The sequence below is a fragment of the Colius striatus genome, chromosome 10, assembly GCF_028858725.1.
Source record: "Colius striatus isolate bColStr4 chromosome 10, bColStr4.1.hap1, whole genome shotgun sequence".
Classification (NCBI taxonomy): Eukaryota; Metazoa; Chordata; class Aves; order Coliiformes; family Coliidae; genus Colius; species Colius striatus.
This window is the reverse complement of record NC_084768.1, coordinates 2,083,037-2,097,240: the sequence shown is the minus strand read 5'-3', so window position 1 is coordinate 2,097,240 and position 14,204 is coordinate 2,083,037. Positions and strand designations below refer to the sequence as shown.

The 14,204-nt window shown below is 47.6% G+C and overlaps 1 protein-coding gene across 2 annotated transcripts; it reads left to right on the top strand.

The window, feature by feature from the left end:
* The first annotated feature begins 2,157 nt into the window (after positions 1-2,157).
* On the top strand, positions 2,158-13,054 carry LHX8 (LIM homeobox 8). 2 transcript variants are annotated; one of them, XM_062004005.1, is made up of 8 exons: positions 2,158-2,238; positions 2,517-2,675; positions 5,501-5,622; positions 7,150-7,370; positions 7,807-7,910; positions 10,946-11,041; positions 12,065-12,248; positions 12,978-13,054. In XM_062004005.1, the coding sequence occupies exons 1-8, from the start codon at positions 2,158-2,160 to the stop codon at positions 13,052-13,054; spliced, it is 1,044 nt and encodes a 347-aa protein (XP_061859989.1). The 2 variants fall into 2 exon arrangements, with proteins under 2 accessions (XP_061859989.1, XP_061859988.1); XM_062004004.1 differs by having other exon boundaries at positions 2,158-2,253; positions 2,475-2,675.
* The last annotated feature ends 1,150 nt before the right edge of the window (positions 13,055-14,204 follow it).

Genomic DNA, 14,204 nt, shown 5'->3' with positions numbered 1-14,204 from the left:
CCCGTCCGTCTAACTACTCCGTCGCGCCTCGGGCTTACCCCGAGCTCTCTTCAGGAGGGTCTGGCTCCCGTTTCCTCCACAGCACTTCTCTTTGGCGGCCCCTCGTCGGGTGTTCCTTCTCTGTCGTGCCGCCTAGGACAGGTGACAACACTAATGTCGTACCGCTGATGGTCAAGGGTGGCGGACGGGGAGAGCCGCGCCGAGCGCTGAGCGCGGCTCCGGGCCGAGCCCCCCGCGGGACGCGGGCGCTCGGTGCTCCCCAGCGGAGCCCCCGGACGGCCTCGGACACCGTCCGCTCGAGCGCTCCGTCGAGGACGGCCTGTGCCACACCACTGCGGACGGGGAGCAGAGCCCGGAGGGGACGTCCCAGGCGGCTGGCCGCGGGTCGGTAGAGGGAGGGGGCGCGCGGCGAGGGGCGCTTACCCCGGGGCAGCATCCTGTCGTCCCCCGGGGCGGGTGACCCCTCAGGCAGCGCGCCGATGGGCCCGGAGTCTGCGGGACCGAGTCTGCCCGAGCTGGCAAGGCCGCGCTCCGGCGCCGCGGGCCGTCGAGGGAGAGGGGCTGGGGCGGGGCGGGGCGGGAAGCCTCGGGCACGCCGGCGAGACGCCCGAAAGCCGCTCCGGGCCAGCGGCCGGCCAGGGCCCGGTGGTGTCCCGCGGCCGCCTCTCGAGGCTCCGAGTCGCCGCTCCGGGTCACCGCGCCCGCTCTGTCCGCCGTGCCGTGCCTGGGCTGGCGCCAGGTCCCACTGCCCTGACCTTCGTCGCGGCGCGAAAACCCCCACACCCTTGCTCGCTTCGCAGTGACAGCGGCTATTAAGGACGTTAAGACTAATTTGAAGTGAGATTCTGACCAGGGTTAGATCGGTTTTATCGATGGACAAACGAGTGACTGACCGGAGACGTCCCGGTTTTTCCAGCGCTCGGCACCGCCGCTCGTTGAATTACGCCCCTGCAGAATCGGGTCCTGCAATTCGAAACAACGAACGTAATTTGTAGGGGGAAAAGAACACAGGGTTTCACCTTTTATACAGCTACTCAAAAGCAAAATTCGCTTTTGTCAAACTCTTCATATCTCTAAGCGTAGGGGGTTAGCTCTCGGTTTGCTTTACTGTGGCTCTGCAACGTGTCTCGCATCTATCGTCAGGCGGAGCTGAAACAAAGAGAGGGGGGAAAGATGGAAATAGAACGACAAGTTTAATTAAAAACACCTGGCTAGTTAAATACGTGCGGAGAAGCAGACACCCCGGTTATTTACCTCACCTGCGCTGGGTGAAGCTGTTGCTTTTATTGTCCTGAAATGTCCCGAGACCACCAGCAGTATTTGGTCTGAGAGAGTTCTGCGGGCAAGGTTTGTAATCGTGAAAAAACTGTGCCAGTAACCCACAGCCCCCTCCTCTGACAGATATGTTCTAGTTTCAGAGGAGCTGCGGACAGCCAGCTCCCGGCACCCTCTGTCCACGGCGCGACCGAAGACCCCAACGTTAATTTGCAACATCTGCGTTCTTTCAGGGTGGGATTCAGAACCGGAGTAACGCCGCGGCCTTTGGGCAGCTCAGATGCTCCTCTTTTAGCTTAATGAGAAAGGTTTTATCAAGGGATCTTGGAGACAGGAGCAGGAGTAGAAGCAGCAAGGCAGATTTAGGAGTTGTAAGTCTAAGCTATAGGATTGCGCTCGGGTTTGGGTTTCAGAAGAATGGAAACCCCTTTCCTGTTCATACGTACTGCCGGTTTCCGTCGTGTTTGTCTTCTTTGGTAACACAGAGATATAACGCGAATCTTTGTTCGGAGTAGGGCGGCGGAGGGAAGCTGTGGCAAACGACGAAGACAAAAGCGCGGGGGTGGGGGGGAATCCTCTGTAGCTTTTTTTTTTGCATTGCTGTTCTTTCTGTTGCTGGGTTCCCGTGTCCCCCCAGCCCCCCACCCCCCTCCCCACACGAGCCCCGGTGCGGGCTCGCCGGCGCAGCCAGCGCTGCCGCCATGCTCGGAAGGCGGGTTCTGCGCGGGAGGGGAGGCCGGCGAGGCAGGTCCCCGCTCCGCGGGCCCACCCACTTGAAAACAAAACTTTTTTCCTGCAGGCGCTGAGAGCAGAGACCTGGCGCGGGGTTCCCGGAGCCGCCGCGCCGCCCGCCGCCGGGCTGGTATGCGGTAGGGCAGGGCCATGTATTGGAAGAGTGACCCGATGTTCGTCTGCAGGCTGGAGGACAAGGACCTTCCCGCGCTCGGCGGCCCCTCGGAGAAGGTGCGCGGTGCGGCGGCCGGCGGGGAGGGGGCGGTGCGGGGCGAGTGCGGCGCCGGTGCCCGCGCCCGCTACGGGGCAGCGGCCGTGCCCGCCGCTTGGCGGATCTGCCGCTCCCCGCTCCAGCCTGGCGTCCGTGGGCGCGGTTCCCATGGCCGGTCCCGCAGAGAAGCGCCGGCTCCCGCCGCGAGCTCCCTCGACGGGGCCCCGCAGGTGCGGCGGCCCGGGCTGGCGCGGAGCTCCCAGGCGCTGACCGCGCTCTCCCGTGTGCTCCCCCTCAGGCGAGCCCCGCGGCGGCCGACGAGGACTCCTGCTCTTCCTCTGCCGCTCTGTCTCCCTCTTCCTCGCCGCGGTCCATGGCCTCGGGCTCCGGCTGCGCCCCCAGCAAGTGCGTGTGCAGCAGTTGCGGCCTGGAGATCGTGGACAAGTACCTGCTGAAGGTAGGTGTGCCCGCCCGCTGCCGCGCCGGGGAGACACCGGTCCTCGGGCAGCGGGGGCGGCCGCGGCTCGTCCCCGACGTGGCGCCGCGGCTCGGGGCGGTGTCGGCCGCGGGAGGGATGGCCACTGGAGGACCCTCGTGGAGCTGGGCTCAGCCAGGGGACAGCGGGCTCCGGGGGAACTTGTCCCCTCCCGCACTGTTGTGGCTGGAGCTGCGCGTTAACGCGTTCTGGCTTGCTCCCGAACCGGCCTGTCCTCCGGCTTGCGAATGGAGCTGCCGCAGAGACGGGAGTGTATGAAAGTATGGAGTTAGTTGCCTGCTTGCTTGTGAGATTTTACCATGGAGGTAAACGGGATTGCTGCTGGTGTTTTGGGTAACGTTTTCCTGTGCTGGGATTGTATTTGCTTAACGTGCTGTAGGAGACCGCGGGGAAGAAAGCTCGTGGTTCATAACACGGGGAGCTTCCTTGCTCTGCTTTGTGCTCCTGCTTAAACGGTGGCCGTGCGACCCACGTTTTGTTAGCTTAAATGAGTCTTTTACTGGGATGTGAATCTCAAAATGTGCCTCTTGAGAAACACGGAAACGAGTTATTTCTGTAAAAGGCTGTCTAGTGTCTGTAAAAGAAACAAGCTGTGTGATTGCAGAGTAGTATTTAGGACTGAGATCCCTCAAAAACAAACAAAACCATGTGACTTTAAACAGGAGGTGTTAATGTGGTTGGGAGGGGGGCTATTTTCCTTCTGTATTACCACCCCTAAGATTATTCTGGATCAGACTTTTGTCTTCTCTCCTTTCAAAAATGAGATCAGACAGTCGTGCTAGAAGCCAGTTGATTCCATTAGATGCAGCCTTAAATAAAGTCATTGTACATCCTGCGAAGAGAAAGTCAGCAACGTTGCTGAGAAGGTCTCGCTGCTGTTATTAGGTCATATGCTCAGATCGCAGTTGGGGTGAGGAAGTCTTTGCAATGTCTCTCCTGGGTTGATGTTCACTGAAAACAGGGTCGCTGCAGGTCTGGGGAGCTACTGTACATCTTTGCTAGCAAACTCTTGCCACCTTTGCAACAGGCTGGGCTCACACATGAGTAGGACTAGGAGCAGAGCTCACTTGAACTTGGTTCCAGTTCCGTTAACTCCTGTGGCACTTTGTTAGCTGATCATTGCTGTCTCTTAAGAGCTGGGATAATGTGGCTGGGAGTAAAAATCCTCTGAGTTAAAACTTGTTAAATTAGCTGTTACGGCTTCCTCCATAGGTAGAGAGACAGAGATCTGTACTGGCAAACAGGTATCTTGCTGATCATCAGCAGGATGGCTTCTAGCTTTAGCCCTTTAAATGAATACGTAAGCATGTGGACAGGTGACATCAAACGCGACAAACACCAGTGCTACTGATGTCCTGCTCTGTGGAGGAGCGTTGGCCTCCGAAGCACAGGCAGCAAGGTGAGCTCCGTGCAGCGGGGATGTCAGCTGTGCTCCCAGAGCTGTGCACCAGTGGCCTGGCTGCCCGAGGGCTTGCTGGCGTGCACGTGGGCTCCTGGCGTGGGGGCGGCTGGGCAGGCTCAGGCTCTGTCCAGTCCGGGTACTGCTGTCTCCCTGCGGTGCAGCCGTTTCCACAAATGCTTTAAGAAATAGCTGGGAGGATCAGCGTGGTGACAGCTGTTATCATCAGTTTCACATTACGCTGTGGTGTGCTCGGGAAGATGCCTGCCAGCAAGGATAACAATTGGGAGCACATTGGGCAACTGCAAACTGCAGTCTTATAACCCGAAGAATGACTGGAATGGCTGACTCCAGCGTGAGTGTTGGAGTCAATACCTCACTTTCCCTGTGGTTTGTCCGGCAGTGGTCTGATGAAAAGCATCCTGGATGATCTCAAACCTGCTGCTTTGCCATAGGCAATATATGGACTGTTTGATATGAGACAAAAAATTGGCTCAAAATAAGAATAAAAAAGAAATGAAAGTATCTAAACTAATCATTGCTAGGTTGACAGAATCCTTCCTTTGCAGCGTGGGATTATCCAAACTTACTTAATTTTTATGGTTACCGAGAGTCTTGGGTTTTCCAGTTATTTAGCTTGTGTTGTGCACAACGTCTGCACAACAAAGTTCTCTTTATTGGAAAATAAGTTAAAATAATTGTACTCAATTTATTTGCCCTAAAATTGTACGAGAGTTTTCAAAAGCGCTCTGCTTTCCCTGACTATCCAGTTTCACTATGGCTACGACACGTTAAAGCATTGTTGAACTTGTCATTGAAACAACGGCTGATATTTTGAAACTCCCCCTTTGTTTGCTAACTTTGCTTTAACAGAAACCTGGCAAATGTGGTTCGTGGACTGTTCCCATTTGACAGACTAATTTTCCCCTTCTATAAGTGCCCCTTAAAATAAAAAAAGATCCCTTTGCAGAGTTTGTCCTTTGTTAGGATTGTACAGACTGGGAAATAAAAGCATGTCAGTTATCTGCCTTCCCAAGGTCACACGAGGCCAGAACTTGCCCTGTTACTCTAATGCTATGAGAACAGAACGGCACACGATTATCTACCTGGAACTAGAATCTCTTGCTTCCTTTTCTGCTGTTTTTAATTACAAAAGCATGAAAGCTGCTTCTTAAGACCTCCATCAAATTAATTAACCCTTATTATGCACACAGTCCTATAGGAAACATGTTTTGCCTTGAAGATAAATTTTCTGCGTATCATTGTACATGTAAATTTTGGCCTCATCTCTATGGACAGAAAAAAATAGGTTTTTTTTTTTTGTAGATGGGAAATCTGATATTGGCAGCAGAAGGGTTAAGGGGTGTTTTTCTTTTGTGCTTTGCAGGTGAACGACCTCTGCTGGCATGTGCGCTGTCTCTCCTGCAGTGTCTGCAGGACTTCTCTAGGAAGGCACACCAGCTGTTACATCAAAGATAAAGACATCTTCTGCAAACTGGATTATTTCAGGTAGATCACCCAGGACTGTAATATCATTAGATAACCTCACCCTTGCTTGTTACTTTTTAAGTGACAGCTGCAACAGAACTGCACATTTAGGCTCTTTGTTCTTTATCTGCTGGGCACTAGTTAAACTGACATTTCTTGCAGGGGGCTTGGGAAACCCCAGATCTGTGTAATGGAGATACCTCCTAAGTCTCCCCTCTGCCTCTCTGTTGTTAATTAAGCATAGCTGTTGCATTTATACAGTAATTTACCTCTGTATGCGCAGAGAGCAAAAAGCTAAAGTCAGGGTCCTGCCAGGGTAGGGTTGTAAAGCTATTGTATGTGCAAAGATCCATCCTTAGGTAATGCTGACTGAGAGTACCAGGTGGAGATGAGATGATAGTCAGTTTGGACCAGTACTTTGCTGGTAGGAGGCTTAGGGGTATCACATGGAACTACAAAAAAACCCCACCAAAACCCCAAATAAATCCTATGACCTTGGAGAGAAGCTTTCAGCAGTTATACCTTTGTGTTCAATTTGATTGAGAACAGAAGCATTCTTCATGATTAAGGTCCAACTCTGTAAGGGACAATATTATTCATGTTGGCATTGAAAGTACTTATCTTCAAAATATTTAGTCCAGAGAGGAGCAAAAAGTGTTGCTGTTAAGTTTGTTGTGTTTGCTAGCACTTCCCCAGACCAAAACATTGATGGGATTCTCACCTGTGCAGCGAATGGATCGCATTCAGCTACTTAGTTTTGAAACAGAGAGGGAGGGGACAAGCTGACCACTGATAGTTTCTGGAAAAACAAAGTTGTATGGAACTTGGGGAAAAAAACCCCAAACAAAAAACATTAAAAAAACCAAAAACTCACCGAAACTCCAAAGACTTACAAGCCTGCAAAGGTTTTCAGGGCATTCTTACTGAATAGTGAACATATCTCGGTAGCTGATTTTCTCTTTGAAGAAAAATATTCTTCCGTAGTAATGTAAATACTTGCAGATATTTGAATTTCTTTTAAGATCATAATGTAGGGGTAATTAAGGAAATAACTATGAAGATACAGGTTTTCCTTCTTCTGCTGAAGGAGAATGAATAATTACTGAAGAATAATGTAGCTAAATATGATAATTCAGACTACCATGAGTAATGTAAGATATATTTGAGTAATTGGGAGAATTTTGAACACAAAGTCAGCTGTTTCTGTGACCCTGTCGCAGCTTTTTAAAGAGCAAGTATCTCTATAAAAGCAAAGATGAGTTGTAAATTCCTGTAGCGGTCAAGGTGCTTCAGTTTCACTCTTTGCCCTATGAAAATGACGACTTTGGTAGTGCAGCAGTGGTCTTGCCTCAAGCTATTAGATAGCAGCTGCTTTGATTTTTGTGCAATGAACCAACGACTATGGTGTCCCTTCCTCCCTCGTGATCAGCCTGCTTGCTGAGGGCCTTGGCCGCGCTGCCACATCCAGGTCACCTCTGCCCCTCCTGGAGCCACGCTCTTGCCCAAGGTGGCTGTGTCTGTGCCTTCACCTTGCCCTTGTTTTTGCAGGCGGTACGGCACCCGCTGCTCCCGCTGCGGGAGACACATCCATTCCACTGACTGGGTCCGAAGGGCTAAAGGAAATGTGTACCACTTGGCATGCTTTGCCTGCTTCTCCTGCAAAAGACAGCTCTCTACTGGAGAGGAGTTCGCTTTGGTTGAAGAGAAAGTCCTTTGTAGAGTACATTACGACTGTATGTTGGACAATCTGAAAAGAGAAGTTGAAAATGGTAACATACTGCTTTTGCTAAGAACTGTGTGGTTTAGTTTTAATTAAATTGCTGAGTTTTACTTCGTCTTCCTTAATAGGTGGTAATTACCTGGCTTTACTAAGGCTGGAAGCACAGGTTCTTGAATTGACGTGCAAATTATTCGATTTTCTTTTTTAGGTTTGTATAACTTGTTTTCTGTCCTAAGGAAAAGAAGGAAAGAGCGTATCTAGTTGACAAAGTACAATGCTGGATGCATTCCTTCACTTGCGAGGGAGTAATTTTGGGTGTAATGGCTAATGGTGCCAGATTGATTAAACTGAGAAGAGAATATATATGGATCTTTTTAAAAGGTGGACTCAACTGGCTGAATGTCATTGGAGGACTGTCTGACTAATGAAAACGATGGTTTGAATGTTTAGCAGATGGTGTTGTTTTTCTCTTTAATGCTTTTCAGGTAATGGGATTAGTGTGGAAGGAGCATTATTAACAGAACAAGATGTTAATCATCCAAAACCAGCAAAAAGAGCTCGGACCAGCTTCACAGCAGATCAGCTCCAGGTAGAGGCAGTGCTGCAAACTTGCGTAGTTGAGGTTTATGCAGGACATAGATGCTGGACTGGTAGGAAATTAGATGCATATGGGGGGAAAGAGGAAGCTTGCATGCTTTAAACTTTCATAAACTGTCAAGACACAGCATGTTCCTGGAATTGTTTGTTAGCTTCAGCAGCTTGATATCAAATAGTCACTCTTCAAGCTTTTTATTTCCCCGGGGGCAGACAGTAATTCTGCAGAGTGGAAATAAAGAAGTTGTTCTGTTTTGATGGCTTGATGAAATCAGGCTAATCAGGCATTTGGATCACTGCACATAACAAAGACAAAATACTTTTAGAATTATGTAATGTGAAGAGTTGCACTGAAGGGGGATACTGAATATGACTTTAAGACAGTAATAGGATGGAAGCTTGAATTGTGTTGTAAAGCACAATAAAGTCTGCGAAAGAGTGTGTTCTCAGAACAGGTGAGTATCGTGGGCTTCTGTTTATATTCATATGAACACAGATTGACTCCCATCAATGACTATGTGTTGTTTTGCTTTGCTTTGTAGAGAAAATGGGGAATAGCTGTGTGTTTATGTTTTGTTTGCCCTTTTTCCTCCTAAGACAGTTGTCCTCAATACTTGCTTATGCTATAGTCTTGGCTTCTACACGTGTCCACCAGAGAGAGAGGCTATAGATGGGGACTCATCTGTACAGTCCTTCCTTTTCTTCTCCCAGACTTTCTGATTTCCTCAAAGCGACTTTGAGCTTTGCCTGGTAAAAATATGCTAAAGTCATGATAGTCTAATGCTGTGTTTCAATATTGCCTAGCTTCAGTATTTGATGCTGCACATTTTAGGTGAAAAATATGCGCTTTTTTCATAGAGCTGGATGTAGTGAAATACAGGCAAAGCATGTTTGGAGTACTTGGTAACGATTGTTTACTGTCCAGTTTGTTCTTGAACACGAGGTTTTCCCAACATACCTTCATATAAGCTCATCCATTAGTTCTATTCCTTTTCTTGGTCAGGACTAAGGGAACTAGGAAGTCTGGATAATATCAGATTGGAACCCCTCCTGTTAGGGTCGAGCCTGGCCTGAAGAGGGAGGGGCAAAGATTGCCCACATCTGCTTTGCTTTCCAGGCTTCTTGTCTTGTTGCTACCTTGGTGAAAGTTAGCTTTGGACTGCCTTAAATATGAGTTATTTCACCTTCTGGATCACCATCTCACTTAAATGAGCTTTCTAGGAGGGAAAAAAACCCCACCATGATTAGGGCCAGCTTGCTGTGAAACAGGGTTGTGGTGAGACTAGGTTTAGATGTTTCAACCTGTAGTGAGAAGCAAGCTGTGGCTTTCTACCTAGTGCTAGCTATGCACCCCTGCTTTCAGTTTCTAGCATGTCTTTGAATTTCTTGTCGCACACGACCACCATACCATTTGCTATCTTAGTCTGAGTTCTGCTTTGTTGGCCTCTTGTTCACGGTGAGAGCAGTGGAGGAAAACTAAAGCTGAGGCGTAATAACAAACCGAAGCATTTAAGCAGTGCTATGTAACATGTGGCTGCTCAAAGCTTCCTTTTCTGTTTCTGCCAAGCACGTTAGCAACAAACTGACAAGTGCAGAGGGCGAGAGCTCTGGACATCAGGCTCAAACTTCTGTGAAAGGATTGTCAGGCATTGGAACGGGATGCCAGGGGAGGTGGAGATATTCCAGATGTGTAGCTCTGCTGCTGAGGAACGTGGTCTAGTGGTGGCTGTGGGGGTGCTGGGTTAATGACTGGGCTTGAGGGTCTTAAAGGTTTTTTTCCAATGTAAATAATTCTGTGATCCTGTGAAAGGCATCTTTCTTTTCCAGCTGTAGCTGGAGGGGAGATAGGCCCAGCCATCAGGGTAGGGACTGTATTCAGGGCTTCTTCCCATTTGCTGTCACTGAAACTTCCATGTTCCCCTCTTTTTTTTTGAAATGGATTGTAACCTACTTCAGCAGGTGTTCTTAAGGCCTCTTGTTGTTTAATGACATTTGCTATCTGCTCAGTGCATGCTGGTATAAGACTTCCATCAAGAGAAGCATTAGAGGTGGAAGTGACTGTCAGAGTGGCAGCGTGTAGCAACACACACGGTGAAGTACTTGTGCAAAAGGATGTTCACGTGTCTTGATGTCTTTGTTTGAAACAGTAGGAGATTAAATGGCTTCAGCATTTCTGAATATAGAGAGAAATAGCCTTAATCTTCAAAGATGAAGCCAGGAAAAATTTACAGACCATCAAGGGTCAAAATGCAGAAGCGAGAAACTACAGCTTACAAAGCTGCTGAAATCCAGGAAGCTTTACTGCCTTAAATAAGGTACATTCCTACAGGCTCTAAAACTGTTCAGGATGCAGGTCAAATGTAAGCTTGACAGCTACATGTAATTCATGTACTTATGACAAGTGTTCATGTCAGTTTTCTGTAAAAAGATGAGTGTAGCCAAACAATTACATGGTGCAGGTCAGCCAAGGCAAAGCCTCCGTGTTCCTCAGGGTGGCTAATGGCAGATGAGGAACAGAGCAGTTACCCATTGCCTGCACTGTTGTGCAGCTGAGCAGAGGGTTAAGTGGCTCCATGGAATATGAGATGCAGATAGCGACTGCCAAGTCCAGAGAGATGGATCAGAGTTCATTCATTCTTTGTGCTGTGTCCTGCTGCTATGGATGTCTTCTTTATGGTGCACGTTTCAATTGCTTTGCAGTGAATTTTCTCCCGTGGTCATTTTAACACAATCTTAACAGAGTACCTCCTCCACTTTTTACTATTGCCAAATAGAATTCATTTCTCTCATTTCTGGTAAATGTCTTGGCTCAGTTAAGCATTATAATGGGCTTGTATTTTGCCATTGATTGGGTTCTTGTGTGGGGTTTGGTTTTATTTTCTTAATGTATGGGGAACTGTCTGGGACTAGTGATTGCAACAGTTTCCTAAAACCAGGCAACAAGTGGTAGGACCATTGTCTGAGGAGTGTCTGACAGTGTCCTGAGGACTGCATATGCAAAAACTGCAATCTCCCATCTTGCTTTCTCAGGTTATGCAAGCACAGTTTGCTCAGGACAACAATCCAGACGCACAAACACTTCAGAAACTGGCAGAAAGAACAGGCTTGAGCAGACGTGTTATACAGGTAACTGTGCTGAATTACCCGACTGACAAAGTCTGGTACTCATCCACTGGAGATGCTTAATGACAGTTTTCTCCATGTAGTTATTCCTAGATGGAGAAAGAGCTAATCTGTCAGTTTTAACGTACCTTCAGACAACATTCTTAGTCAGGAGTAGCTCTAGTGCCAACATGCTCACTTGGAAAAATTGCTGTATTCTTCTTGCACTTTCTGTGGAGCACTAATAATCTTCCAGGAAGAAACTTCTCAGCCTAACTAGTATACAAATTGGCACTGAACTTTGCTATATACCGATTTCTGACTTGAACAGTCTGTTAACACTTGAACTCTTTCTGAGGATGGGGGGTTGTGGAGGCTCCTTCCTTGGAGGTCTTCAAGCCCCGCCTGGACATGTTCCTGTGTGACCTGATCTAGGTGACCCTGCTTCTGCAGGGGGGTTGGACTGGATGATCTCTAAAGGTCTCCTCCAACCCCCACCATTCTGTGATTCTATGGCTTGTGGTATAATGCATTAGGAGTGAGTGAATATCTAGTGTTCTGCGCTGGAGAACAGAGTTAAAATATATGCCCATGCCATCTGAAACACAAACAGAATCTTTGCTTGAAGGTGCCTCCCAGCAGATAGGATATGCGTGCTCTTTTTAGACATAAATAGAAAATTTTGTATACATTCTGCATGTATATATAAAGAAAAATAAGTTTGCAGTTCAGAGGCAGGGCCTGAGCACCTGTGCAGGGCTGTGGATGCTGTTGGTCAGCCTGTCAGGGAATGCTGCCCCAGAGCCGTGCAGCTCTTTGCCGTGCCACTGCTTGGTGGGCTGCTGGTCACTGCAGAGGTTTTCCCGACTTGATGATGCTTCTGTGAGGCACCGCGTAGGCTTAGAATGATATGTCTTCATTTGGACCATGGGGGTTATGTGAAAGGCCCAACTAACTGGTGCTGACTTCAGCTGAAGGTTTTTGTTACGCTAATGTTGAAACAGAATGCAAGCTATCAACACAATGTACATTTTTCCCCTTTGTCAGGTGTGGTTTCAAAATTGCAGAGCACGCCATAAGAAACACGTCAGTCCTAATCACTCCTCTACTGCTCCTGTGACAGCAGTGCAGCCCTCCAGGCTCTCTCCGCCCATGTTGGAGGAGATGGCGTACTCTGCCTACGTGCCCCAGGATGGGACTATGTTAACTGCTCTGCACAGCTACATGGATGGTAGGTATAATGACTTCACATATCAAAGTAAAATCAGTATTGACTGTAGCAAAAAGCTTACCAAGTACTCACTAAAGAAAATCAATGGAGTTTTAATTTTTAGTGTTATCTATAGAATATCTTAATGCTGTACTTGCTCTCTGCACCTCATTAAGTATGCCTCTTCAAGCAGTAGCCCTTCACTGTAAGAGCATAGCTGAAGATCTGGGTGTGAAGACCACTTTTTCTGCTTCTCTCAAACTATGAACACTAGTAATAAGAAACCAAACACTTTTTAAAACTTCCATGCCACTTTTTCCATTAAAATCACATTATTAAAAGCTGTTTACCAGCAACTGCCTGGCTCTTAGCCCAAGGACTTCAGCTTCCCTTGCTTGTAACACACGGGGTGGGGAGAGGGGAGGTCTGGTGGTCAAAAGTATGTTTTGGTCATTGTGTATCTTATTGACCCATCAAGTCGACAGCTTTGGCTCAGGTGTGTGATTAGGAGAGACTGTGAAGGTTTGGGGAGCACTAGACTGAGCCATATGTATGTCCTGAGCTGGTTTCTCTCCAAAGCAGCAGTGCAAGGTGGGCTGTGGGTGGAGGAGTGAGAGTGCTGGGCAAGGGAAAACAGAGCGTATGCGGCAGTGGGGACCGGAGGGCTGTTATTGCCCAATGGCATTTAGTAGCATAAAACCTTTTTCTACTTCTGATGAAGTTGACTGGTAAATATTTCTGTTTTTGTAGCTCATTCACCTACAGCTCTTGGACTCCAGCCTTTGCTACCCCATTCAATGACCCAACTGCCACTAAGTCACACCTAATTCCTTTTTGTCAGGGATATAAGCTATTAAGGATGTAACCTTAAGTCATTTATTGTGTATTAAAAATACCATTGGAAAGAGATGAATGTTAACTTTTTATTTAACATTTAAAGCATTTTCAAGATCACTTTTGCTGCCCAGGTATGTAAGTATATTTAGCCTGCAAGACACTTTTATGGATTCTGCATAACTATTACGTTGTTTACAAGCCTTATTAAACACCTTTTTGTATTGTCTGGAAGTAGTCCACTCTAGTTATGTGTGTGTTAATTTATTTGTCATCAAAAGAGCACTTTGCCTAAAAGAAAGGACTGACAATTGTGCAAAATGTTTACAATTCTTTGTGAAATTGTAGATGATCATTAGTTTGTGTCTGTAAGTTATTGCTAAGAGTATGACCTGTATTTGAGTTGTACACAGCCTCTATGTTAAAGCTTATTTCTGTGAGTTTACAAAAATAAATTTTGGTTGCAGATATTTTCGAAACAAAGCGAATAAAAGTTTGTGCTGTAGCATGCCAAGCAAAGCTCTTGCTGTGTTCATGGCTGGACTGTGGTCGCTTGTCAAGCGCTGAACTCGAGTCCTCAATTTTAAGAGAAGGTGGTTCCTGGTATAATTAGCTACACTACACCAAAGTCTTTCAGGAGAGTTCATGTATGTCTCAATCTTTTAAATCACTTAATGAGCTGAGATGGTTCTTGGAAACAGCCCAAACAAGTACTCTTCTAAAGTAAGCATACACACAACAGTGCTGGTCTGCAGGGTCAGGGAAACGGATGTGTAGGATGAATTTTTAACCGTGATTTCAGTCAGCAGGAGCAGAACCTGAATTCTCATCTGCTTTAACAGTTTGAGTTTTTACTACTTCAGCTTCTGTTTTCATAGAATCACAGAATGGTGGGGGTTGGAAGGGACCTTTAGAGATCATCCAGTCCAACCCCCCTGCAGAAGCAGGGTCACCTAGATCAGGAACGTGTCCACGTTGGTCTTGAAGCCCTCCAAGGATGGAGCCTCCACAACCCCCCTGGGCAGCCTGTGCCAGGTCTCCCTCACTGAAACAGGGAAATAGTGTTTTCTTATGTTTAAGTGGAACTTTTTGTGTTCCAGTTTTCTTCAGTGGTTTTATCTTCTAGTTTTGTTAAGCAGGATG